This window comes from Stenella coeruleoalba (genome assembly GCF_951394435.1).
Source record: "Stenella coeruleoalba genome assembly, chromosome: 12".
Taxonomy (NCBI): domain Eukaryota; kingdom Metazoa; phylum Chordata; class Mammalia; order Artiodactyla; family Delphinidae; genus Stenella; species Stenella coeruleoalba.
This window is the reverse complement of record NC_137158.1, coordinates 87,587,042-87,614,976: the sequence shown is the minus strand read 5'-3', so window position 1 is coordinate 87,614,976 and position 27,935 is coordinate 87,587,042. Positions and strand designations below refer to the sequence as shown.

General features: G+C 54.6%; 1 protein-coding gene across 7 annotated transcripts in view; it reads left to right on the top strand.

Annotated features, from left to right (window-relative positions):
• The window catches only part of RPS6KA2 (ribosomal protein S6 kinase A2), a 386,569-nt gene extending 360,829 nt beyond the window's left edge, over positions 1–25,740 (top strand). For 6 of the 7 annotated variants that reach the window (XM_079938702.1, XM_079938705.1, XM_079938699.1 and 3 more), the window contains 9 exons: positions 111–241; positions 1,251–1,376; positions 11,015–11,104; positions 12,820–12,978; positions 14,468–14,629; positions 17,163–17,239; positions 18,468–18,585; positions 21,932–22,069; positions 22,727–25,740. In XM_079938702.1, the coding sequence (XP_079794828.1) occupies positions 111–241; positions 1,251–1,376; positions 11,015–11,104; positions 12,820–12,978; positions 14,468–14,629; positions 17,163–17,239; positions 18,468–18,585; positions 21,932–22,069; positions 22,727–22,852 (1,127 nt within the window). In that variant the 3' untranslated portion in view covers positions 22,853–25,740. Of the gene's footprint in view, positions 1–110; positions 242–1,250; positions 1,377–11,014; positions 11,105–12,819; positions 12,979–14,467; positions 14,630–17,162; positions 17,257–18,467; positions 18,586–21,931; positions 22,070–22,726 lie in introns of those variants that run through there. The other variant, XM_079938704.1, reaches the window with a different exon arrangement.
• Positions 25,741–27,935: the final 2,195 nt, after the last annotated feature.

The window sequence follows — 27,935 nt, the reverse complement described above, 5'->3', positions numbered from 1 at the left end:
CACATGTGCGTGTGCACACATGCACACACACACCACACACGCACACATCACACACCCACAGGGTTACCTCACCACGTCGTGGCTGTTGACTCTCTGGTTGTTACCTGCAGACTCACCTGGCGTCCCCCCCAGTGCCAACGCTCACCATCTGTTTAGAGGATTCAGTTTTGTGGCCTCCAGCTTGGCGCAGGAGCCCTCGCAGCAGGATCTGCACAAAGCCGCGGTTCACCCCATCGTGCAGGTAATCAGCCCCCCGTGGTGCAGGGCATCCCGTACAGCCCGACTCCGCTCGCCCCCAGCGGGTTGGGGCAAGGAGGTGACCGCACGGAGGTGACCCGTGGACTGAGAGCTGTCTCAGCCGAGTTGGGGTGCACTTCCTTCACGAACTCCTCCCCCCGCCTCCCCGGGGTCATTGAGATGGTGATCTGAGCCGTGCTTCATGTTCGTCCTCAAGACAGAAAGAGTCCTGAGAAGGATGTCATCGTGGTGTGGCGGTGGCTGGAGCCCCAGCAGGGCTCACGCTTGGGGGTCTCTGCTGTGCAGAGTCGAGCCAGCACCGCGAGAGAGTGGCTGGGTTTGTGGGCACCAATCCCCATCGCGAAATGTAGTCTTTGGGGCTCAGTGAAGGTGCTGTTTTTATAAGGAGTTTCCCACCGTATTAATACGAGCAGAGGTAGAGAATTTTAGAAGTGATCATGACCACGTTTCCTTGAAGAGCCGAGGCAGGGCACAGCAGATGGCGTTGGGCTTCCATGCTTCTCTCCCCAAGGGCCTCTGGGGAGACACGGCGTGTCTAGAGTGGACACTTGCTGTGGCAGCGTCCACTGTAATGGGTGACGCTCTCTGCGCCCTTAGTCAGTAGGGTGAGGGTGGCGAGGGGGCGTCAGGGGGTCAGATTCCCAATCAGACGTCAGCGTCCGGACACCGCTCTGGACACCAGCGTCAGAGCTGCACCCGCTCTCAGGGACGTCTGACCTCTCACCCCTCTCGGACCTTTGTGGGGAAGCAGGCAGGTCAGCGACACAGGGTGCTGGGTGTCTGAGAACAGGGTCCTGACCCGACAGATGGGGAAGCTGGGCTGAGATCTGGAACCACGGCCAGCTAGCTCCATGACTGTGGTCCGAGGACGCCACCACCTCCTGGCCTCCGTGTCCCCACGTGCAAGGGCTGAAGCCTCCTTTGCACCACGTTCGGTGCCCTTGCACGAGAGGCCCCTGATCGCGCTCTCTGCCCGCCTGCTCTCTCTGCAGCAGTTACACGGGAACAACACCCGCTTCACCGATGGCTATGAGGTCAAGGAGGACATCGGGGTGGGCGCCTACTCCGTATGCAAGCGCTGTGTGCACATGGCCACAGACGCCGAGTACGCCGTGAAGGTAAGAGTGGGGCACGCGGCGGCCGCGTCTGCGGCTGCCCGGGCCCCAGGCCCCGGCGGGCACGCCCAGCCTCGCAGACACTCTCCCTAGGCCTGTTCTAAGCTCTGATGCGGGGCCGTTCCATTGACTTTGATATTAGGTCACCTGTTAAAAAACTATTTTGCAAATCATGAATATGTTCTGCTCCAGCCGACGTGTAGGTACTGACCACCTTTAGTAACTTTCTACATAAAACACTGGAACAAAAGCTCTGGGCACTCAGCATTTTGGAAAATATAGAGTTGGGGGCCAGGCAGAACATTTGGGGAAGGAGGGAGGGGGGGAAGGAGGAAAGGAGAAGGGAAAGGAAGCTACAGTCACCAAAACTTAAATCAAAGAAATAAATAGAATCAAATCTTTTGTAATATTTGCAAAACCTTAAGGAGAGAGCTGGTAGTTTTACCCTGAATCATCAAGAACAGAAAACAGTAACAGGGAACTTCTCTGGTGGCCCAGTGGGTAAGACTCTGCGCTCCCAATGCAGGGGGCCGGGGTTTGATCCCTGGTCGGGGAACTAGATCCCACATGCGTGCCGCAACGAAGAAGCCCGCGTGCCAAAACTAAAGGATCCCACATGCCGCAACTAAGACCTAGTGCAGCCTAAATAAATAAGTAAATACATAGGAAAAGAATAACAACTACAGCCCAGTTTGGCACTCTCTCCATCCTGCCTTTGGCTTCTATAATCGTTGCTAAATTAAATATTCGATCTGGAAATCCAAGTTACCAGTTTCTTGCGTTTCCTGGTGTGTTAACAGCTGGAGCATTCTGCTAAAGGCATCATCTAATTTTTGTAAAAAGCATAAATTGTACATTCTCCCTCCAAGGGAGCGAGAGCTGGTCTGTCCACCACTCACCCACTCAGCTGACCTGGAGGCGCTTGAGGACCCAGGTCCAGCCGGTGTCATGGTGACCAGACCATCCTGGCTTATCCCAAACTCATCTGGAGCACATGACACTACCCTGCTCTTCAAAGAACTTTTGGGGACAGATGGAGCCTGTCCAGCAGGCAGCCGTGTAAGAGGAGTCATTCCGTCCGTTGTGATTTTCCTAAGCTCTGAGAAAATTGTTCAAAACAGTGACGATGAAGCGATGGCCTCGCTCCACCTCACCCACGGCTCACGGCCGCTCTGTGGAAGCAGATACACCCTCGTATCTGCTGGGATGTCTGCACAGTGCTTCTGGCCCTGAGGAAATGCTCTGCCCTGTCCAAAAAGTCACCAGCCCCAAAAAACGCAGGCCCGTTGGTTTACTTCGGGGTTGGGAATTTGCGGCTTTTTGGCAAGTTTATCTTGAATTCCTCAAACAAAAAAGAATGTTTACATTGGAGGAAGGCTCCGTGTGTGGGTCCTTCGGGTCCATGGTCATCAGCCTGCCCATTGTCTTGAACATGCTGAGGAGTGGGTGACGGGAGGAAACATCGCACAATGTAAAGTTCCTGGGAGAGGGGGCTTGAGACTGCACGGGAGCCACTGGCGTGTGGGCCTGATGTAGTTCGGGATTTGGATCGTTGAGGACTTTTATTTTTCCCCATCCTTGGGAGAGTTTGTAGGGGAGCTCGGGTGATGCCGTTCCCGTATCCAGACGAGCCAGTGATGGAGAGGAGACCCTAGTCCTACCTCAGACAAGAGAATTTCATTTTTACTTTAAATATATTTCACATACTACGTAAGCGTGCATAGGCATCTTAAAATTCTTTCTGCGTGTGTCATTTCTCGCCGAATTTCTTTAGACAGTTTATCAGGTGACCAGCAGCAGTCCTAGAAACAATGGCGGCTTCCATTGAGTGCAAAGAAACCCGTCTAGTGTTTGGCAAGCTCGCTGACCCTGATGCCTTTCTAGAAAACAGCCTGATGCTGGGACGTGTCTGAAAATAAATCCCCAGACAAAGGCAATAGTGTCTTATGTCCCCATATCCAGCTCTCACAAAAAGACACCATCCGAATCAACTTTGTCAACAAGTGGCTTATAGCTCGATCCCCGAAGATCAGACCCTGCGGTGGGAATTTCTGGGGAATTTCAGCCCCGGCCTCTCTGGCAGCAAAGCCAGGAACTGAGGCTGCAACTGATGGAGAAAGAAAGAGCCAGGCGTCCTGTTTCTGTTTTACAAGCCTTGAAGTTCCCGGGGTGAACCGGGCAAGTGGACGTTACAAGGCTTTCCCTCATCCTCTCCGAGACTCTGGTGGGTCGTAATTCATTGTCTGGAAGATGCTTGAACTACCCGAGCACAGGAAGAAGCAGAGACTTTCCAGTGAGATGAGTGCCCCGGGACCCAGGGCTGTTTCGGGGCACGTTTTAAGCCGCGCGCTGCAGGTCGGTTCCTCCATCCGAGGGCAGATTTCCTTCAAAGATGGAAGAGCTGGCAGGAGTGCCATGGCAAAGAGTGTTTAGAATGAGCCCATTTGCTACCCAAACTGCTGTAACCCCCCTAGGGTCACTGTTCTGTTCCCCTTCCAGCGTTTTCCAGCTAGAACGTAGCTGAAATGTGTTTGGGCTTTTTTCTACTCTGTATCTTGATGGGCAGCAGTACCCCACTTACTGCTGGAGGAACTAAGAAACCGCACGGCTCAGCGTGTTCTCGAATATGACATGGAAGCAAGGGTGCCGTTCAGTGACTTGGATCCGCAGAAGCCCCGTTGAGATTCAGCCGCTAGAGTTTAGCATCACCTCTCTGGGCCACCACAGTTTGCAAACCCAGCTCTGCAGATTCTTGGATGGAAAACGGTGTCCGTTTCATTTTGAGAGACAATCCCGTCGGGGCCTCCATCCAGCTACGGGGAGGGCTCGGGAACTTCCCCACTGAGTACAGAGCACCAGGAAGAGAGCAGGTCCCCAGGGGACTGTAGCCCTGTGGCCCGAGTACACGGGCTTTGCCTGAGGCCGTCGTATCGGGGTGATTCTGCCCCCCACCCCGGGGACGCTGGCAGTGTCCGGATACCTTCTGACTGTCACACCTGGGGCGGGAGTCGCTCCTGGTATGTGGAGTACAGAGGCCAGGGTGCTGCCCTGCCTCCTGCATAGGACACCCGCCCACACACCCCAGAGACTCACCCAGCCAAAATGTCTGGGTGCCGAGGTTGGGAACCTCAGCCGGAAGCATAGAGTTAAAGGGGTGTCTTATGTAGATACGTTCCAGCAGCTGGTATCCGGAGACGAGGGAGGGTTTTCCCTCTGCTGAGCCTCTGCTCACTGTTCTGGCAGCAGGAAGGTGACAGACCAAGAGAACCGCGGCTCCCACCCTCTGTGCAGGGGCGGGAACCAAGTGCGCTCCTTCTGAGGGGACGGCAGTGCCAGCCCTTAACGGTCAGCCTCCAAACTCAAGAGTGGGACACAGCGGGTCTCACATCCTTGGAAATACCATTGTGTCTTGCTTTAAGTTTCTGTCTGTCTTATAAGTACCTAATTTTGCACAATAATTATTCTGTCATCATATTAACCGCATTTGAGTTAAACTTAACCGATATACGTAAAGCAACCTGCCCCAGTGTACCCCAGGCAACAAGCAACCTGCCCCAGTGTGCCCCAGGCAACAAGCACCCTGCCCCAGTGTACCCCAGGCAACAAGCACCCTGCCCCAGTGTACCCCAGGCAACAAGCACCCTGCCCCAGTGTGCCCCAGGCAACAAGATCGCTCGTTTTGCATTTGCTCTCAGCTGCATACTTGTGCGCAGGCCCTAAATTAGTGAGACCAATTCTAGCTCCCACTTAACAAAACCTTTAGAGCAGTGCCTACGTGGAATAGCGACTCAGTGGGTTCACTCAGAGTCTGGGTCCCTAGGCTTGGTGCCTCCCTTCTGCTGTGGCAAAACACCATCAGGCTGCCCGGGATCCTCCACCGGGAGAATCTGGCCTCAGAGGACAGGGTGCTGACGCCCTCCACCTGCTGGGGGTGTCCTCCCAGTGCACCTGCCTTGGGCTAGGATGGCTGAGTGAGAAAAACTGTGACGTCCTCTCAGACACATCCCAGTGAACAGACGTGCCCTACTTTCTAAGATCTCGGAGCTATTTCTTTTTTTTTTATTATTTTTTTTTACATCTTTATTGGAGTATAATTGCTTTACAATGGTGTGTCGGTTTCTGCTTTATAACAAAGTGAATCAGTATACATATGTCCCCATATCTCTTCCCTCTTGCGTCTCCCTCCCTCCCACCCTCCCTACTCCACCCCTCTAGGTGGTCACAAAGCACCGAGCTGATCTCCCTGTGCTATGCGGCTGCTTCCCACTAGCTATCTGTTTTACGTTTGGTAGTGTATATATGTCCATGCCTCTCTCTCGCTTTGTCACAGCTCACCCTTCCCCCTCCCCATATCCTCAAGTCCGTCTGGCTGCGACATCTGTCACCCCATTGATCGCCAGGGTTGATTCAGCTGACCTGGCTGGCTAGGCGGGTGTCCCCTTCCTCCCTCACCACTCCACGTGCGTCCCTCCCAAAGCCGTGCGCTCGGTCGAAGAGGATGACCTCCCCCGATAGAGGAGGACCGTTCTTCGGTCAAGGGCATACGAGTAGCTGCGCTCCCCTGCTAGAACCTCCAAACAAGCTCTCGGAGCTATTTCCATGGGACAAAATAGCTCAGGAGTCTGACGTGAAACTCAGGTCCACCTTTGTCTTCATAGCCAGCCCCAGAGGCTAGTGGTAGGAGGTGAAAGTGTATAGGACTTTGAAATAAGCATGACATAATACTGCATAGATGCCAGGGCATTAAGGCACCTGTCATTTAAAATAAGACTGAAATGGAATCAGCGATGAACTGCAGAAAGTAACTGTGACAGGGTAGGATTCAAAGGGAAGAGGTGTATTTGGAAGGAAAAGATAATATTCTTATTTCATGAAAGGTTCTGTACTCACTTTTCAAAAATTGCACAAGGTTTCATTTTTACTTCGGTTTTAGGTCTTTGTGGCTTGACATGACCCAGGATCTGGACACTGCCATTTGCACAAACCCCCCTCTCCAGTGGTTTCCGTCTCACTCACATGGAGCCCAGATCCTTGCAGTGGCCAGCAGGGCCTCACAGCCCCGTTCCTGGAGCGCCTCAGGCCCCTCCTCTGTCTCCAGCCCTCTCCCGCAAGGGCGACACACTCTTCCCTGAGCCCAGCGGTTTCCTCCCCAGCCTGGGTGCTGACTTCTGACCCCGATGTGGTCCTCCCCCATCGTCCTCGCCTTCAATACCTTCTTTAGGGCTTTTGTAACCCCTGACATGCTTCGCAGCTCATTTCCTGTCTCCACACCCCCGTCATGGTGCTTGGTGGTGTCGAGGACCAATGTTATGTAAGAGAGAAAGATACCGCAAGTTCCCTGGTGGTCCGGTGGTTAGGAGCCCGCGCTTTCACTGCCGGGACCTGGGTTCAGTGCCTGCTCGAGGAACTAAGATCCCACAGGCTGAGTGGTGTGGCCCAAAAAAAAAAAAGAAAAAAGAGAGAGAGAGAGAGAAATATAAATCAGGAGCTTTTCTTCAAATTCGAAATCACCTCATCCCCTTCTTTGGCTTTTTTATTGTCGAGTGGGCAGTACGACTGCTCCAAAGAACATTTCTTGTCTCTAGAATGCATTTCATTCTGCAGGGACTCCCCTGTTCAGTAACCAGTTCCTTTCATTCGTTTTTACAAATTTTTTATTAACGCTTTTTCCAAGGCAGACGCAGTGCTAGGTTCCAGGCAAAAACAAACCTGTTCTCGGGGAACTCACAATCCAGCCATGGAGGGATTTTACTGATCACAGAACCAGAAGCCATAGCGAAAAGGGGAATGTCACTGAAGAATCAGAAGCTAAGGGAGCTTTTCTGTTGCTGTAGCCTTTCCTGTTGGCCTGTTTTATCTTCCAACATGCAGACACACGCTTCTCTTCATTCAAAGCTCCACTTGCACATTTGCCCCCTTCTTTGTCTGAGAGGCTCACTCAGGGATGGATGGATGTCCCAGCCATGGCCACGTTTTCCTGGAGGGAAGCACAGCTGCGTGTCCTTTCAGGAGCAGATTTTTGTGTTATTAAAGTAGCAATCGAATCAGGTGAAAATAAAGTGAGATCCTTGAAATTGTACAGGAGTCTGTGTCATGCAGTCCTTAATTCTAGTGAAGTGTGGCTGACACACTCAGGGCTGAAGCTGGGCTGCCTCTCTCCAGAAGGAGCCCCAATTGGTATTCACAGCAGACCGTTGACAATTACATCACGTTTCTGGGCTCATTTTCCTACTGTGTATGTAATTTGTCAGCCAGAAAAAGCAATGGAATTGACAGATGCCTGACGTGAATAGAGCTTATTTTTAGAAGGAAAACTGATTGGCATGGAAATTTTAATTTTTTCCGGCAGGAAAACTTGGAGTCCTTTCTCTGTGTCATTTGTTTAAAGTAGTTGAACAGGAGAGGGTATCTGTTGAATTTTACAAGGGGTTCCGTGCTCTACTCCTCCCGTGTCAAACGTATGGATCCTCTCGACACGTCAGCAGAAACGCCCACCTCCGGAGGTGCTCGGCCGGCCTGTGAGCTCAGGCCGCCTCTTGTCCACCTCGAAGCCCCACGCCATTCAGTGTCCAGCAGGGGAGCCTGTGCTGGAGAGAGATGGGCAAGAGGGAGATGGGGAAACGCAGAGGCCAAAAGGCAGAGGGGAGAGTGCGTGGATGGTAGTGAAGCCTGGACCAGTCCTGCCCCCACCTTCAGCCACGAGGAATAAGGATGTACCAAAACCCACCTGCACGCTTCACCTGCTGAGGACAATCACGTTGTCTGCCATCCTTTGTTGGGGCCAGCCTCGCTTCACGGACTGTGGAAATATACAGCTTGTCAAACAGCGGCCCCGTGAGAGTCTGGTTTGCCAGGCCCGTTGGGTGCTGACCTGTGGGTGGCCTCCTGCTGCGGGTGAGGACAGATCCACCGTTCCTCCCCGCTCGTGGTCCGTCAGCATCATTTGAGCATCGGCATGGAGAGAGGGGGCCTTGCGGGTGAACATGTTTGCTGAGAACGCCTCCCTCGGTTTTGCTGCATAAGCAAGATTATAAAACAATACTGTTCTCAAGATACAGGACTCGATTAACCAGGGCTCGCTTGAACTAGAAGCCAGTCCCACAATAGCAATCCCGAGAAATGGACCCCACGGAGAAGAAATTCCTTCCTGGGTGCGTCTGAACAATGTGCTCAAACCGCCCCCCTACCCCAGGCTCCGCTGTACCCCACAGACCTGGGCTTTGTGCTCAGGGACCAGTCATCACACCTCACTGCTCTGTGTCTCTTCTTCCTGACCTTTCGCCCAAAAACATCCCGGAAAAAGATTTGTGGACGAAGCTGCCAGCCTTTGCTGACAGCGATCAGGATGACAGCGCTGGGTCTGAACAGAACTTGCTGCCGTGTGTCGGTCCCACGTTGCCCAGACTATAGGAGAGGCAGCGGCCGGCTGGGCAGGTGCAGGAGCCCGTGCTTGCCTCCACTCCCCGGGGGCCTCCCTTCCAGGCAGGCACCCGCCCTCTCCTCCGTGCCCACTGGGGACCCCATCACCCCACCCTGCCTGCCCTCTGCCTTCCAGTCGGTTCTGCCGGGGTGGATGCCACAGGAGGGAGGAGGGTAGAGCCCCCAGCCCCTGTGGGTGCCCTGTTCGTGCAGCCGCCCCTCTGGTCCCATAACTGCTCCCTCCTCCCCCTGCTCTGGGCCATCGGCATAGAGAAAAGGCTTCCTCTTTCTTGTTTATCTTGCATCCTATTCTATTGTGATTTGTGCTAAAAATACATTTCCTTTATCATGAAATTTTATTTGAAAAACTATGAATCTACCACTAACTTTTTACAAAAACCACTAGTGATTTTAACCTTCTCAAATTGCAAAGGGATCGCAGCCCAGGGATTGAATGGCCCGGCAGGCAGCTGGGGCAGAGACGGTCCGAGAACCCTGTTGGTCAACATGTGATCCAGGCAGTGTAAGGGTCTGCCCCGTGGCTGCCTGGGCACCCACATGTTAGGGCATCCCCTCCATCACCCGCTGAACGAGCCTTTAAAAAGATCTCTAGAAGGATGCATTGTGTGTTGGCTTCTGCCAATAACAGAAGTGATCCCGGTTCCTAGCTAGAACTTTAGGAACAAAAGGAGGGAAGCTGTGTCAGGAAAGGAAGCTGGGGCTTCCCTGGTGGCGCAGCGGTTGAGAATCCGCCTGCCGATGCAGGGGGCACGGGTTCGAGCCCTGGTCCGGGAAGATCCCACATCCTGCGGAGCAGCTAAGCCCGTGTGCCACAGCTACCGAGCCTGCGCTCTAGAGCCCACGTGCCGCAACTACTGAGCTCACGAGGGACAACTACTGAGCCCACGTGCCACAACTACTGAAGCCGTGCACCTAGAGCCCGTGCTCCGCATCAAGAGAAGCCACTGCCGTGAGAAGCCTGCGCACCGCAGTGAAGAGTAGCCCCGCTCGCCGCAACTAGAGAAAGCCCGTGCACAGCAACGAACACCCAATGCAGCCAAAAATAAACAAAAAGTAAATAAACTTATTATTTTTTAAAAAAAAAGAAGCTTAGGTTTTTCCTTGTTGAACAACGTGTGTCATAGGGCTCATGGTCCTGGGCGCTAATGTCGTCAGAGCCTGGCAGTGGGTTTAAAACTGAGAGAAGCGCGGGCACCATGACCATCTTCCACTGCAGCGAAGGGGCAGCAGGGCGTCGGGCGGGCAGAGCTCCAACACTGGGTCCTGTGCCACCTGAGCATTTAGTTCATCTAAAGAAGAAAGTGAGTTTCACGCAAGCCTCCACTCAGAGCCTCGGACGTGATAGAGAGTGGAAGTGAACTTCCCTCACACTCTAGCAGCGAAATGACTGCACGTCGTCCACATGGCGAACGTTTTGAACTTGGGTGAAGCTAATGCACAGAAACCATCCTCCTCTTCTGAGTGTCGTTTCCCACACACGTGCTGTAGCCTTCGCCTGAGTGGGGTCCCCTCCCCAGCCAGCTGCATCCCCGTAAGAAGCAGGAGCTGGGGCCCAGGAAGCTGTCCCCAGAGGTTTGAGTGACTGTCCACCAACAGGTGACCCCTTGTTTCCAGCTGGGCTTTCATTCATGACACCCTGTGATCGGAAGCCATCTGTTTTCATGGGGTAAGAGGATTTTATCTGCCATCCTAAGACCAGCAGGAGGAGGTAGGAGCCAGAAGGAGCGTCCGTATGTGTAAGTCACAGCGCAGCCTCGGCACGCACGCCGCCGTGGCGTCTCTTGGTGAGAACCACACTGGGTCTCACTTTGTTGCCGGTGTGTGACCACCAAACAGGGAGAGAGATGCACGGCAGCCGGAGGCCCACTTTGGATGGGGCAGGGGGCACAGGCCGCCAACCCAGAGCCTGCGCTGCGAGTGGTGGAAGAGCGCCTTCTGTCTTCGGTGGTGCCTGTGTGAGCGCCCCGAACCCACCCTTCTCCTTGCAGCCCTGTCATAGCTTAACATTAGCGTGTGCAGGCAGGTGCTCTCTCTTTTTCACGTCAGTCTCTTCTGCTCAGTGGGGAATCAAGGGTTGCCGTGAATTCCTAGGCAGTTGCGGGCTATCTTGGTTGAGCTTGAGCCGGAGGGGAGGAGGGGCAGAAAGGGTTGCAGCCGCAGGCGCCAGCTGGAAGCCTCACGTCCACCTCTGTTTGTTTCAGATCATCGATAAGAGTAAAAGGGACCCCTCGGAAGAGATTGAGATCCTCCTGCGGTACGGCCAGCACCCCAACATCATCACCCTCAAAGACGTAAGCGCCTCCGTGCAACAGTGGTGTCGCTTGCGCTCTGTGTCCCTCCGGCCGGCGCCAGAAGCCACCGTTGATCTGGTGCAAGCCGGCTGCTCGGCTCACCAGCTGTTCCTGGCGCCCAGGAGCTCGGAGCCGGAGGGGCTGCTGCCCGGACAGCTCGGGGACACCCGGCAGCTGGGTAGCCTGGCCTGCCGGGCCGTTTATTCACACCCCGTTGACGGCACCCCACTCCTCCCAAATCACAGAATGCGCACGTGCGTAAAGGAGAGAGAGGTGGTGTGGATTCTAATCCAGGTGTGTTTCGCTTCGCTGTCATGGAGAGCGTGGGGCCCATGAGATGGGCTCCAGCTCTGAGACTCCAGACCCGGAGCCCCTCCCAGCTCCCTTCGCTTTCCCGATTGAGCGATGTGTGGCCCTTGTCCCTGAAAGAGGGGAAGGGAGCAGGGCCCAGTCACACTGGAGCCAGTTGGGTGCACCTGGCAGCCTAGGGCTGGGCCTCTGGGGTCAGGCAGGGGAGAGAGCCTTGTCTTCCTCTCCAACTCCAGAGTGATCCCAGCATCGCGAACCCAAAACCTCAAAATACTGGGGCCACCTCAGTTTCCTTTGGGCCCTATAAATGCCTGGAGTAAGAGGCCTTCCAAATGCCAATTCAGTTCTGAGGAAAGCGTGGAACAGGCCTTGTGTGAGCAAAGCTTGAAGTGCAGCCCAGCTGCGTCCCTGCGGGTCACGGTCAGCTCCCCTGCGCGAGATCAGCCCCCTGCTCTTGCCTTCGTCGTGTGTGTGCGAAGGTCCGCAAACAGAAATCAGCGAATTTGAAAACTCCCGAAGAGCCCTGACTGTGCTTGGGATGAGCGACGTCACCCTGGGCACATTCGCAAAAGCAGAGCGTTTGCTCATAAACTCAGAAATAAATACAAGATGAACTTTACGTCCTTTATTGAGCTCCGTGCCAGCCAGATTGTTGTAGTGATTTGTTCTGAAATCACTGGCTCGGAAGCTAGAAAGTCACCGTATTCAGGTGCTTTGCTCCGTCTCTCTCTGGTTCTTCTCAGCACTTGGGCGGCCCCTCTGCTGGGCCATCGGCCTGACAGAGACCCAGAGCTTGTTGGTTTGGTTTGTCTTTTACCTTCAGGAGATTAACGCTAGTATGACGAAAGCTCTCTTCATCTACTGCTTTTCTGAAATAAAAGCAGACCAGCCCTCCTACCTCCTCTCCTCCCGGACTCCCAGGGCTTGTCCCCCGCACAGGGCACAGCAGCGTAGAGGGCCCCCGGGGTCAGGCTCCCCACCAACCACCTGCTCGGTAAGGTTTGAAAAGCGCGGCCCTGGAGAACGCCGCCCCCTGGGGCTGGGCCAGCATCGCGTTGTCCGTCTCTGAACATCGCTCTCCCGGAGGCGGGGCAGTACCAGGGTTCACTGCAGCTAAATCCATCCATGCAGGTCTCAGCGCTGCTGACCCATGCCCTGCCCAGCAGCAGATCATTAAAGCGGTTTTTTTCCCAAGAAGAGCCTCGTCTGGCATGACTAGAAAATCCTCACTCATCTTCTACAGAAGTCTTGTGTCTGCTCCCAGGGGAGTACTGGGACTCCAGGCTCTATGCGCTGATGCGCCCCCTGCCCCTGCCGGGGTGGCCCCTCCTTCCCAGTGGCCAGCAGGCCCGCGAGGGTGACCGCGAGGTCCCTGAGGCCTGTGTGCTCTCCCGCCCCACCCCCAGGTCTACGACGACGGGAAGTTCGTGTACCTGGTGATGGAGCTGATGCGGGGTGGGGAGCTGCTGGACCGTATCCTGCGGCAGAGGTACTTCTCGGAGCGGGAGGCCAGCGATGTGCTGTGCACCATCACCAAGACCATGGACTACCTCCACTCCCAGGGGGTAAGGCCACGCCCCACCCCCACCCTGGGCAGCCCCGCGGGGAGGACAGAGGAAGAGCGGGACCCGGGGGCGCTCAGGCCACGGGCTCAAGAGCTGGGAACTCAGGTGTCCTCATCTTCCTTGTGAATCACAACCGTCCCTCTTGGGTCTAAATGATTTTAGACACACACGCTGTGTGTCCAGGAGCTAGGTCAAGAAATTAAATTCACCGAGACCAGCAAAAAAGTAGTTTGGGCTTGATAAAGAGAAATTTGGAATGTTCATCAGTTGCCCTATTTAGAAGTGAATTCCTCCACCAATGCCAAGAAATATGGTGGTAAAATGACAGCGACCGCGGAGGGTTCCAGGTGCTGCTCTGAGCTCTTCGTCTGGGCAGTTCTAGACTCTGGATCACACCCATTTCACAGATGAGGAGACCAGAGCGCAGAAGGGTTGCGTATCGCGCCCAGAGCTGCACACACAGCCGGGTTCTAACCCAGCACCATGCTTCTAGACCCCTCGCCCTCAGCCCCAGACCCCCACCTTCTCAGCACCTCCCAGGAAGCAGCAGTGCTTCCCTGGCCAGCCGTGCACGTGTGGCTGTCAGCTTTTAAAATGCAGCCCCGTCTGACCAGGACATTCCTCCAGGGCTACACGATGGTCGTCTCCCAGGACGGTCAGACTGTAGAAGCAGCCCTGCAGGTGATGGTTTTGCAGGTTGGCTTCTGTGGCACGAGGGGGGGCAACAGACCTGGAACCGAAGTCTTTTGTTTCCCGGCCATCGGAGCCCCTGTAAGCCGGCTGCCGGCCGTGGCCCTTTAATCTCCCTTCTCTGTCCTCTCCCTGGGTGTTAGCAGGACAATGAGACACGTGGGCCCCAAGCCACATGCAGACACACCACATGTTCTTACAATCGGCCTCTGTCCCCTTCAGAAGAAGCCGCTTTGTGCCCTAAATAGCTACATGGCCGCTGTGCTTTGAGGCGCCGCCGGCCCGTCCTCGGTGCTCAGAGCGCCGTGCGGCTCCCTCCGCACAGATGCGGCTCTCGGATTTCTGTCCACTGGCCACGTGCACACGACAGAGGCTCCTTGTCTGCATCACCCGCTGGGTGCCCGACACCTGCCCGCTGGAACGTGGCATCACACAGCAGATGTTTCTCTTTAGAAATCTTCCACCCGTGTTACTGAGCTCACCACCAGTGTCTCTCTGTGTGATGGCCCCAGCGGACCTCCCTGATCTTGGGCACAGGCTTACTTATCTCTTCATCCAAATACTCACTCGCCATCCGAGGGGCTTAGGTGGGGTCCTCGATTTTTGAGTGTCAGTGTGAGAGAAAGAGAGGGGGGAGGACCTACAGAGATCGGAGCATCCCAGCCGATTGCTTCCTGCCTCAGGACCTGCCCAGAATAAACGACTCCAAATAAGCCCTTATCTCCTGAGTGTGTCCCCGCTTCTGTCCCCTGCTCCAGCCTGGGCCCCAGCTCAGGCGCACTTCCTCCTGCCTCTCTAGGTCGTTCATCGAGACCTGAAGCCGAGCAACATTCTGTACATGGACGAGTCTGGAAACCCCGAGTCCATCCGGATCTGTGACTTCGGGTTCGCCAAGCAGCTGCGAGCCGAGAACGGGCTGCTGATGACCCCCTGCTACACAGCCAACTTCGTTGCCCCGGAGGTGAGAGGGCCGCTGAGCCGGCGGGAGGACGGCCCTTTCCTACTTCCAGAGTCACTGCGCGGTTCAGTGTACTGGCGTCGGCAGTAACTCTAGAGGGCAGAAACGAGGAGCTTCGGTCTCTCTTCGCTCAAACACAGTTATTTTATCATTTTATTTCCTATTCGTAAAATTTGTAATGGTGAGGTTTGCATGTGGAATTGTCATTGTGCTCTAGACGATTTCGATCAAACCTGCCTGTCTGTTAGGAGTTGCGGTGAGAAATAGTGCGTCGGTCTCTCCTACAACCGGGCAGGGAGCCAGTGGGTCACCTGGGATCAGCAATCTACCAGCAGCTGCACCAGGAGGGAGGGCACGTGCGTGGACTTGGTGCCAGAGCTCTTGATCTAGGTTGTTTCCCAGAGCTCCAGGAGCGAGTCAGGTGCTGTGGGACCGAACGCTGGGGTTCCGCCGAGATTTGCGGATGAGAACGCACGTGAATCCTGCCGGCCCCCCCTCCCGCCCCCTCGTCTCAGGGCACCAGAGGCCTCGGCAGCACATCTCGTACGTGCTGTGCCCTTTTCGGGCTCTGGGGATCATTTCCGGTAGGTCCTGCACTCACTGATGTGTTTGTGGAGACAAATCCAGTTTCTTGCTTTTTAGAAAAGCAACCAAACCCAAGATGCTGGTGAGAGCAGAGCTGGAAACAGAAGAGGCTGACGTTGCTGATGGGGGCGGGGCGGGGGGGGGAGGTCAGGAATGAAAACAGACATTAGGTTCTGCGTGGATCCCTCTGGTGGTTGGTGAAGCCGCTCCAGGGTGGCCCTGGTGGGTGCAGTGACACGTACAGAAAGTCCTAAGAGAGAGGCATGCTGGCCCCTAGTGGCCAGTCTGTGAGCTGAGAGGTGACCCAGGTGGGGTCCACGAGGTGACCACGGCCAGTGGTCCACGAGGAAGATGTCCACGTGCCTGCCAGGATACGGATGGATACGCAGCTGGGGCCATCATTAGGCTGTCCAGATGCTACCTGTAGCCCCTTTAAGAACAATCTGGTTCTATTTGAGCAATATTATTGCCTTATTTGATCGCTACTAATGTTAATAGTATTGGTTTTAGTGATTAGAGACTACCTTACGTTGGTATATTACTTTACCATTTACTGAGCACTTTTACCTGTATTTTTTGCTTTTATCCTCCTATGCCACATGGAGTGGGCAGGGTAGATACTGTTAGCCACAAACAGCTCACAGATTAAAAAAAAAACAGACTCCATGTGTTGAAGGGACTGAAGATCACTCAGCTAGTGAACGTGGGCAAGGGCTTGAACCCCGAACGCTTGGTGTGTTCACACGCCTCGGTGACCTGCCATGCTGCAGACACCACGCCTGAGGTGCAAAGATCCCGGCCCTCGTGTCTAAGGAAATTGGACACGGCTCTCCTGACTTCACGTTCAATGTCAGTCCAGTGACCTGCAGTCGCCCGGAGTACTCGCGCTGCTTCCTTTATTGTTATTCAACTGTAGACATATCAGAGGATTGCCTTCCCCTGAAGTGTGTAACCCCGGGACACGAACACTCTCCCGTGTTAACTAGTCCTCAGAAACCCAAACACAGAACTACCAGGTGACCAAGCAACTCCACCTCTGGGTACAAACCCAGAAGAGTTGAAAGCAGAGGCAAGAACAGGTATCTGTCCACCCGTGTTCACAGCAGCGAAAAGGTGGAAACAACCCACGTGTCCATCGATGGATGGACGGTACAGTGGAATATTAGCCTTAAGAAAGAGGGAAATCCTGTCCTACGCCACATCATGGACGAACCTTGAGGACACTGTGTTGAGTGTGATACGCCAGGAAGAAAAGGACAATTTTGTGATTCCTCTTACATGAGGGACCTAGAGTTGGCAAATTCATAGAGACAGAAAGTTAAATGGTAGTTCCCAGGGGCTGGGGGGAGGGGAGGGGGAGTTGTTGTTTCATGGGGACAGAGCTTCAGTTTTGCAAAAGGAAAAGAGTTGTGGGGATGGGTGATGCTGACAGCTGCCCAGCAATATGAACGTACCTAGTATCACTCAACCGTACGCCTAAAAACGGCAAAGGTGGGAAATGTTATGCTAAGTATATTTTACCAGAGTAAAAAAAATTCTTCTGTTTTGTTTTGGGTTTTGTTTTGTTTGGTTTTGGTTTTTGCCACACCGCACGGCTTGCAGGATCTCAGTTCCCCGACCAAGGATTGAACCTGGGCCACCGCAGTGAAAGCCCGGAATCCTAACCACTAGGCCACCAGGGAACTCCCAAAATTCTTCTGCCTTAAAAATTAACTGTTTCCTCTTCAGTCTGTCGTGTATCTGGCAAGAGCCAGGGCTCCCTGTGTGCGAGGGTCTTTGGGGAATCCTACTGCACGGAATTAGGGTTGGCTTTGCGGCGATAAGCGACAGTTCCACTGAAGCCACCCCGCATCCCCAGCCATCCCCCCGACCCCCGCCGGGGTTATGCACCCATCACAGCTTGAATTTTCCCTGCCAAGTGCTTATCCGTCGTCTGCTTTTCCCCCGGCAGGTCCTGAAGCGGCAAGGCTATGACGCGGCTTGTGACATCTGGAGTCTGGGGATCCTGCTGTACACCATGCTGGCGGGGTAACGCAAACCCTCACGTGGGTGTCAGCGCTCAGGGCACCCCTGCCGAGGCTGCTGGCCCTTGTGGGCCTGTCCCTGTGCATGGTGTGGGCCCATACCTACAGACCTTGAGTTCAGTCTCCTGAAGCCCCTGCAGGACAACCAGAGAGCAAGGGCGGAAAGTCACGCCTTGTCGTTCAAGTGTGTCTCTGGAATTAGGGAACTGGGGCTCCACAGCTCAGCCCAGCTCATCAACAAAAACCCAAGCCTCTGACCGCGGGTCCACGTTCTCGCCTCTGCACCACGCATCCTCTGCACAGAGGTCACAGCATCTTTCCTTACAGACATCTTCTCGAGCCAGGAAGCAGCCACGTCTCGAAGAGGCAGGCAGCCCAGGCTCCGGGTCATAGATTCACCCTCACTAGCTCTGCTCCCGGGTGAATCACAGGAGTGACTGAGAATGCCCTGCTTTTTGCGTGGCCTCAGTGAGGTATTTCCTAGTCAATCAGTGACTAGTGTTGCAGTGGAGGGGGGAGCCCCAGTGAGCCTGGGGCCGTGCCCTGAGGGCTGCAATAGCAAAGGAGGCCCTGCAGTTTCTTCCCAATGCCACGCTTTGTGATTCTTCTGGTGCTTACTTTGCCAATACATAAACTAGGAGTACAAACCCTGCCACTGAAGGAAGTGCGTTAGGATTACATATAATTCTCTTTCTGGGGAGGCTACACTGACCCACCCTGGTTTATGTGAAGGGGTGACAGTAAACATCTATCACACACTTACAGTAGGGCAAGAACCGTTTGCATTTTGTGTGTGTCTGTGCGTACCTGCGAGTGTATTATTCTGCCCATTTTGCAATTGAGGTTCAAAAAATTCATTTGTCAAAGAAGCCAGAGTTGGTAATAGATCGACCATGGGTCTCTCAGACTTCAAATCCCAGTCTCCCGTCCACTATATACCACACTGTCACCATGGAAACCACATCACCGGGCAAACCACTGTACCACACTGTCACCAGGGAAGCCAGAAACGGTCCAGAAAGGCTCATCCTTGGGTCCACAGAACTTTCTTCACTGGCTGAGTAAGGAAAAGAGACACAGCAGTAAGAAATAAATTACACTTTACCATGAATCCTGGATTTGGGGCATGATGGGAAAGAAAATATTATTCTTTTTACAACAAAGAGGCGAAATGAACTTTATCTTAGATTATAAAATGGAAGCTCATTACCACAAATTCTCTCATCACACAGATTTACCCCTTTTGCAAACGGACCAGATGATACCCCTGAGGATATCTTGGCAAGGATTGGCAGCGGGAAGTACGCCCTTTCCGGGGGAAACTGGGATTCCATATCTGATGCGGCAAAGGTGAGTACATTGCCCAGTGCTCTTCTCAGGTGTGGAGATTCTGCAGTAACCATTTTATCTTTGAGAATACTAGAGGATACTTTTCGTGTAAATCATATAGATATTTTATGCTCATAGATTTTTTTAAGAAACACAGCTAAAAAAAGGAAATTTTGCAAAAATATTTCATCACACTTTTCACATTTTCTACAGCCTTGGTGTATTAGGGTTCTCTGGAGATACAGAACCAATAGGATGTGTATGTATAGAGACAGAGACAGAGAGAGACTAAGACAGAGGATGAGCTATTTATTTTTATGGAATTGTGGAGGCAAGTCCAAAACCTATAGGCCAGGCCAGAAGCCTGGAGACTCAGGAAAGAGTAGATGTTGCGGCTCTAGTCCAAAGGCCGTCTTCTGGCAGAATTCCCTTTTCCTCGGGGACTTCAGTCTTTTTTCACTTAAGACCTTCAGCTGATTGGATGAGGCCCACGCACATTATGGAGAAGTTGACAGATTTAATTGTTAATGTCACCTTCACAGAAACATCTAGATCACTATTGGTTCTTTTTTTTTGGGGTGGGGGGGTTGGCCTCACCACACAGCCTGTGGGATCTTACTTCCCCAACCAGGAATTGAACCTGCACCCTCGGCAGTGAAAGGGCAGAGTCCTAACCACTGGACCACCAGGGAGTTCTCTAGACGAGTGTCTTTTGTTTTGTTTTTCTTTTTTTTCATTGAAGTATGGTTCATTATGTAAGTTGCAGGTGTACAACATAGTGATTCACGAGTTTTAAAGATTGTACTCCATTTATAATTATTATAAAACAGACAGGTGTTTGACCAAACACTGGGTACCATGGCCTAACCAAGTTGACACAGAAAATTAACCATCACACTTTTAGGGATGTTGCAAAATGATAGCCCTGAGTGTTCACAGACTGATCAAGTAAAACTCTGGTACAGGGGTGTATTTCTGTTATTAAAAAATACTTTGAATTGGGGCTTCTCTGCATCTGCACCATTTGTGACCAGCCCTGTTTCTCTGTCCATCAGACTTGGAATTCCTCTCTAATCAAATAGTAAATTATAGTCCAACCACAGTGAGAAACAGCATCAACAGTCTATTTCTCGTGTTTCTATAAAATGACCAGAGGAGGAGCAATTCTGGGGTTCTGATTCCAGCTCTGCCATTACCGTCTCTGTGTGGCCTCATTCAGTGATGGTGGAGGAGATGGTGAAGGTCATGGTGGAGGAAGTGGTGGAGGTGATGTGAAGGTCATGGTGGACGAGATGGTGGAGGTCATGGTGGAGGAGATGGTGGAGGTCATGGTGGAGGAGATGGTGGAGGTCATGGTGGAGGAGATGGTGGAGGTCATGGTGGAGGTAATGGCAGCCGGCATTTAGTGAGCACCTCCCCTGTGTCGCACCCTGACACCCGCATTGCTCCTTCCATCCACTCTGTTTTGAATGAGTATGGGAATTGTCTTAGTTCCGGTTCCCACAGTAGAGCCACAGACCAGGACTTGGGTGCTGGTGGTTTCTTTGAGAGGTGATTTCAAGCAGGAGTGAGGGGCAGGGAAAAGGTGGCAGGAAAGGAGTTCGTCAGGTACAGGACACGTTACCAAGGTCACAGCTGCAGGGAGAGGGCTTCGCTGCCTCCCAGGACCTTTTGCCGGCTTCTCCCTGCTCCTTCCCTGCCATATCTTCCCCTCACTCGTTCCCCTGTGCCTTTCCCCGCTCTGTGCTCGCCACACAACAAAACCTCCAATCCTCCGAAAACAGGCAAAGCCTACGGATTTGTATGTTATGATACTTTATCTGCCTCCTGCATGCACTGTGTAAAAACACACTGCTTTACTGTGAGTTGTTTTTTTTTTTTTTTTGGCCTCGCCACGCAGCTTGCAGGATCTTAGTTCCCCAACCAGAGACTGAACCCCTGCCCTCGGCAGTGACAGTGCGGAGTCCTAACCACTGGACCGCCAGGGAAGTCCCTACTGTGAGGTCTTGATCAAGTCAATAAAGGTCTCCCTGCTTTCATTTTCCACACATAGAAATGGGGAGAACAGTCCTTCCAGGAGATATTTGTTTCAAGAAGTTACCAAGATTAATGTTATCAAATATCAAAAGGCATTGTATTTCTCTGTAGAAGGATATTTTATTAGTGTATAATATTTCTTTGTTGCGGTTGATGACCACAAACTCTGTTGAGTGATGCAACTTCACATTAAACAGATACTCTAACTGATTCCATTTCATTTTGGAATGTGATGGGAACAGTGAAAGGAGGAGAGGAGGCCGGCAGAAAAGCACGGATTCTCACCGAGGCTCTTCCTTGGGCACTTGGTGAAGAACTATACACATCACGTCTTCACCTACAAAACAGGGATGTAATATTCACCCTCTTTCCCCCAAGGACAGCCCTGATGCTCACAAGAGCAGGTGCCTCAAGCATGTGAAGACAGTCTCGTGAATTCCATGCAGACGCAACTCACAGTTCTAATTGTACGTGTGTGTAGACGTAGGTACACACATTTGCATGCATTGCCACATGTAAATCTGAAGTGGAGCTCAGTCTTTAAACCCGTTGTAGGAGTTTTTGTTGCTATTACATTACAATCAAATAAGAAAATCAGGGCTTCCCTGGTGGCGCAGTGGTTGGGAGTCCGCCTGCCGATGCAGGGGACACGGGTTCGTGCCCCGGTCCAGGAAGATCCCACATGCCGCGGAATGGCTGGGCCCGTGAGCCATGGCCGCTGAGCCTGCGCGTCCGGAGCCTGTGCTCCGCAACGGGAGAGGCCACGGTGGTGAGAGGCCCGCATACCGCAAAAAAAAAAAAAACAAAAAACGAACAAACTCAAATAAGAAAATCACCTCTATGGAACATGAGCCCCTTTGGACACAAGTAACAGCAGCAGATTACTAATTCCACAGTTGGTGATTATTTGCAGCAAACACTTGTGGATTTGAGGATAGTAATATTTATTATATGTGATAAAATGTAACTGAGGACATTGTTATGACTGGTTTCTATCTGTGGGATAGTCATTATTTCAGCTTCTCCCTTTGGAAGATTATCGTTTTTACTCAAATGATATTTCAGAAACTTACACCCTCTATTGAACGTTTCCACATTTGATTTCTCTTCAGACATAAAATCTTTAATACTGTATGAACCTGGGGTGATCCACCAAGTTGACGACGGTTAAAGCTTTAAAAACAAATTCACATGTGTAGCAACCTGGGGGTAAACGTTCGGCCCCAGGCGCGGAGCTTGTCAGCCTGGTGGCCGGGTGTCGCCGTGCGCAGGGGAGGACGGTGGCTGGGAGCCCCGAGAAGCAGCGGCACCCACTGCCCTCCCCCCACAGGACGTCGTGTCCAAGATGCTCCACGTGGACCCTCAGCAGCGCCTGACGGCCGTGCAGGTCCTCAGACACCCCTGGATTGTGAACAGAGAGTACCTGTCCCCAGACCAGCTCCGCAGACAGGACGTCCACTTGGTGAAGGTACCGACCACTGCCCCACGGCAGAACGGTGGGAGCGGGGACTCCAGAGAGCTGCCCCGATACCCGCACGGCTAACCCCAGGGGTCACGGGGTGCCGGCAGGGAACCCGCAACAGGCCCAGATAGGCATCCCGCGTGTATTTACGGCTACTTGGTTCATCCCATACGTGCAGTCACATGCCGGACTCTGAGTAAGTGACAACTTCTGTTAACACAGAAGGGGCGGCCCCTCTTCTGGGAGGGGTGCACGGCTGGGGTTCTCCTGCTGGGAGCCGCCCGTTCAAGACCACCCGAGGGCTTAGAGCTGCTCCAGGAGGGGCCCAGTCACCCAGGTTGGTCCCGGATCCTCAAGATTGGCAGAGCTGGGGTGCCGTTGCCAGGAGGGCACCCCAGGGACCCCGCAGCCGCAGAGCGGATCGGGGGCCGGGAGAACCTCAGCCCGGGGCTCCCCAGGAGCCCAGAGCGCCTACCCCCAGTCACCGCACGGTTCACAGATGGGGTCCGGGGGGCGGGTGGACACGGCGATCAGAGCAGCACCCTGATGTTGAGGGCCGGTGCTCCGTGGCCCTGAAGGAAGGCCTCCCGTAGCCCAGGCTCGGCGAGGCCCAGGCCGGGTCGGGGGCCGGCACAGCGTCACCGCCGCTCCCTTGTGTTGCAGGGAGCGATGGCCGCCACCTACTTCGCTCTGAACAGAGCCCCCCAGGCCCCGCGGCTGGAGCCCGTGTTGTCCTCCAGCCTGGCGCAGCGCCGGGGCATGAAGAGACTCACGTCCACGCGGCTGTAGCCGAGCCCGGCGCCCGCTCATCCTGCACCTTCTCGGGCAGCCGGAGGGGATCCAGGCGGGACCTCCCGACGCCTGGCTGTGCTGACCTTGCCGTCTCCGCCCCCAGCCGACCAGCCGGGGCCCTTCCACTGCGGACCTGCCGAGTGCCTGGAGGCCCCCCAGCCCGTGGGTCTTGCGCAGTCGTGGCCTGTGTTTCCGTGGAGACGTGTGTTTCCCAGTTATAAAGTCAGTGACCTGGTCTGATTTCCGGCACACACAGCCCAGGTGTCACGGTGCGAAGGTGACAGTTAACGGCAGAGCCCTGGGGGCCCGGCGTCTGCGCCTCTGCCCTTGCCCGCGGCTGAGTGACCGGCGGGCACAGGGCACCTAGGAGCAGATGCCTGGTCCCTCCAGATGATCCAAAGAGCCCTCGTCTCATTGCCCCCCACTTGGGACTGAGGCCCCCACGTTCTCTCCCGTTGCAGATCTGATGGGGCGAGGCCACCCCGGCCCCGGGAGCAGCAACTTCACCTCGGTGGCCACGCTTCCCAAGAATCGCTCGCGTCCCCGGGAGGGAGCCAGCCCAACCTGTGCCCGTGTTTTCGCGTTCTCCTGAGGACCGGGGTCTGCAGGAGCGGCTCAAGGGTCGCCGCGGCCGCCCCGAGCTTCCGAGAGGGCCTGGGCTTCCCTGAGTGCTGGCTTTCCCCTTTCATGGAAACCCTGTGGCCCGTGGGAGCCCTCAGTTGGGTTGCCTCCCGTCAGTCCCTTCTCGGTTCCCCTGGAGACCCCTGTCCCCCGCCCGGGGCCAGAGGGGAGCAGAGGATGTGTTGCTGAGAGCAGGGGTGCCCTTTGTGGAAGCTGTGCTTTTGTGTCGTGCTTTGAGTTTCTGTTGCACAGGTCTGTCCTCACCTGACGTGTCAGGGATATTTAATGTTTCCCCCGGGGCATGTGAACACAGGAGTGGGTGTGATGCAGGGCGAGCCACCACCGGGGCCTGGAGGACAGAGGCCTGTGTCCTCCCAGCCGGCCCCAAACCAGGCCCTTGCCCACCGTGCTGTGACTGGCCAGCGTCACTGGGCACCCCCTGCCCTCGGGGGGAGGGGGGGCACCTGTTGGTCTCAGCCGGGTTTTCACCAAGAAGACAATTTCTGAAAGTCCCTCCATTTTAACTCACTCTGGTACCCGACTCGACCGACAAAAACAAAAACAATGCCGCCTTCTAAAAATTAGCTCCCTAGCTCGGTCTAATGGTTTTCAGACCTGAAAATATAAACGTATCGCAGAAGCTTTAATTATCCCGTGAGCCTTTTTTTTTTTTCTTTTCCTCAGAACCACAAGGAATAAAAAGGTGGGGACAGGTTCATGGACCTGTTTTCCCACAAAGCCCTCTTGGGCACTTGGCATATTTCTCAATTCTTTTCCCAAGGCTCAAAAGACGTCCACCCACAAGAGTTTTGTTTTAGGTCAGAACTATTTCGTCTGTTATTGGAAATTTAGGAACACCTGGGGGGCCCCAGCTCACAGATTTTGCCCTCCCAGAAATCGACAGTGGTCCTTGTATCTTGTGTTTGCCGCGCAGGCAACGGCCGGTCCGTCAGCCGCCTGGGCCTCTGTCCTGGGCTCGTCGGCACGTTGCTGGTTTGCTTGAAATCCGTGTGTTGTGATGGAAGGGGACAGAAAGGAGAGACAGAGATGCAGCACGGCTGGGAGAGCGGCCAGCGCGTGTTTTCTGTGCGTCACACCAGCCCCCTTACGTGTGCAGCCTTAGTTCTGACCGTTCAGAGCCCCGCGGGGACCCCGGGACTCACCCCGCACCGGACCCCGCCCGTGGCAGGGGCACCCGGCTCTTCCCCACTCTCTCCTGAACCAACTCGAATGCCCTGAGATACCTCCACTCCCTCGCCCTTCTGCAAAACAAAGTGGTACTTGAAACCCTTCTGCAGAGAGGCAGCCTAGAGAAGCTGAGAGCCTGTGTTTAATTGAACTGGCTTAAGTCTCAAGTAGCCAGTGGCTGGGCTTCCTAACCGGCAGTCGGTATGTGAATGAAGGTGCGATCACCGCGTTATTCACCTGTACAGGCACCTCCACCATTCACGCAAGGCCTTGCGGGATTTGCACACGTGGTGTGACAGCCCAGCAAGTTAACTGGCTGCCCTGCCCTCCTGTAGAGTCAGACCCCCTCTGGATCACCAGAACCAGACTTGGTTGTGATAAACCCGAGCCCGGGGTCTCAGGCCTTTGGCCCTGCCGGTCCCCCTCCGTGGTACCCACTGTGGTCCCATCCACCCCGGCGCCTGCCCACTTTAAGAGAAACACCTGATGCCCCCCGGAGGGAGAGCTTCGCCCAGTGCTGCCCCCCACGTCACACTGGGCAAGAGTGAGGTTTCACTTGTTCCCCAGGGGCAGTGGGGCGTGATTTCAGACTACCCGCGTGTGTGTTGCTGCGCGGACGGCTGTCAGGGCTCGATTGGCCACGGCTCCGATGCGAGCCGGCCCTGCTCACTAGTGGCGTGACCCAGCGCCGCTCTGGGGTGGTGGCCTTGCTTCACTGGGTGCTTCCAGCACGGGAGGGATCTGATCCGCACTCGTCCTCTCCCACGTGGTTTGGTGGCCCTCACCGCTCCGAGAGCCGTGGGGTTCTAGAATGGAAAGGACGCCGCAGGCCCTGAGTGACGAGGAGAAGCCACCCGCAGGCTCACGGCGTCCCCGGGGAGGGACCCGCCAGCTGCAGCCGAGCCCGCGCTCCCCCGAGGATGCCGCCAGCACTTTGTGTCCCTGCCCGCGTCCGTGTTTACAGGGGACTCTCGTGTTCACGCTTTATATTTTATGTTGGAGATGGGCGGCCACTCTACGATATTTATTACGCTTTCCAGACTTTCTGAATAGATTTTTTTAATAAACATGGGTTTTATGAAGTGTACTATTTTTCTAGCATAACTGTGATATTGGACTTTCTATACCGTCCCGAATAACAGTCTGCAGGTGAGCTTCTGACCAGGCCCTCCCCCTCCCCTTGCACCGCCTTCCGGCCGCCCCAGCCTCTGCTGCCACCAGCTGGCCTCTTCGTGGGGGCAGGCGGCACGGCCGTCCCCCACCCTGAGAGCTGTGCGTGCACGGGGCCGTGCGTGCGTGCACGTGTGGGTGTGTAAGCGCATGCCCAAGTGCATTGTGTGATGCGCGTGTGTGCGTTTGCACGTGTGAGCACGTGTGTGTGCGTCCGCTCCCCGTGCAACCCGGCAGGAGACGGGGTGGTCATGTTGCTAATGAAGCAGGTGGCCCGGGTGGGCTGCTGGGCGCCAGCCCCGCGGTCTCTCGCGGGTGTGCCACCTGCCACCCACGCCCAGCTTTTCTTCGTACAGTAACAAAACAAGAAGCTACGCTGTCGCTCGTGAGCTCTGCAACCTAATTTCTTCTTCCCTCTTAGTTCCTAACCTGCGTGTGTCAGCCGGTGGGACCCCCCCACGCACACATCTCTGCCATCGTTTTGGGGCTGCTTCCCCAGCAGGTGAGGGATCTTCCCGAGATCCTACAGCCTCACGGTGCAGGTGGAGCGCTGAATTTCAGGGCCAACAATAACGCCCAAGGAATTCTTTCTCCTGCTGCCCCAGAGCGTGCTCAGAAAATGCCAAGTGGAAGAGACTGAATTGGAGAAAGCATCTCTTACATCCGATGTGTGTTATCTTCTATTGCCACTGTGATAAATTCCCTTAACCTGGTGGTGCTGAACGATTCGTTATGTGATAGTTCTGGAGGTCACAAGTCCGAGATGGGTCCCATGGGGTGAAATCAGGGTGTGGGCAGGGCTGCATTCCTTCTGGGGGCTCTAGGGGAGACCTTTCCAGCCCTTTCCCAGTGTCCCTCCAGCCTCAGAGCCAGCCGCAGGGGCCAAAGCTACGGTCCTCACATCTGTCACCCACCTGGAGCACCCAGGACACACTCCCTTCTGTAAGGCCAGCTGGTTAGCAGCCTGAATTCCCCCTGCCACCTCAGCTCCCCTTTGCCCCGGCACCAGCACGTGACATCTTTGCGGGGCCCGTCACTCTGTCTGCCGGGCCAGCGAAGATCTGGCCACACGTTTCAGCCTGTGTGTGGTTCACAGGGGGACGAGATTCAGGAGCTGTGTCGCTTTGGGGCTTTGCTTTCTCAGAAGCTGACAAGTTACCTGCCACAGTCTCGTGGATGCCGGACCGAGACGCGAGACTCTGGGTCAGAGCCCAGCCACCCCCATAGCAAACAGCGAGACCCTGTGTGTGTCAGTCCCCTGGCCCCCCGGTCTCACGGGGGTGGTGGAGTGTGGCCCAGGCCGAGGGTTACCCAGAGGGCTGTGTGACAGCCGGGGCCCAACTTGGGAAACACCAGTCATTTATAAAGGGCTGCAGGCAGACAGCCATCCTTTGCCCGGGACGGGGACGCAGTCCTGTCTCCCCGGCTGTGCAGTGTCTCAGGGGACGTCCCGCTAACTCGACCGCAAGCACACACATCCGTCTTTTGCAGGATGTAACCTAGTCCTCCAGGTGCCTTTCATGCAGAGCGTTGTATCTATACTTGCAAATCCAGCTTGCCACTTGTCCTAGGTAATGCCATCCCAGACCACTGGCCGTATTTGCTTCCCAAGATGCTGGAAACATGGGGCGGGTAAGGGAGCCTCGAGCCTGGGCTTCTGGTTTCCAAGGCAGCCCCCCGGTCACCCAGTTATGCCGCCCACCAAATCCCTGGTGTTTTATCCGGTCTGTGACCTCCTAGGTAAAATGAGTAAATCTCGTGTACGAGGGCAGGTGGCAGGGCAGCTTGTGACTCAGGATCCCGAGTCAGAGGCTGGGCATGGGGTCGGGCTCTGCTGCCAGTGTGGTGTGGACACGTCCCCATCCCAGGGCTCGGATTCCTTGGCCGCACAAGGGTCGGGGCACCTCCACTGACGGGAGGACAACCGCCCCAGCTGTTTCAGCTTGTCAGTGCTTTCACATAGTGACAGTCATTTCATCCCTGGCATGTGGAAACTCAGACTAAACAGATGATCCCTCACAGCAGAGATTCGCTCAATCAGAACACATTTCTTGAGCTTGGACCACACTCCCATCGCTGTCCTAAGAGGTTCCTCAGCCAC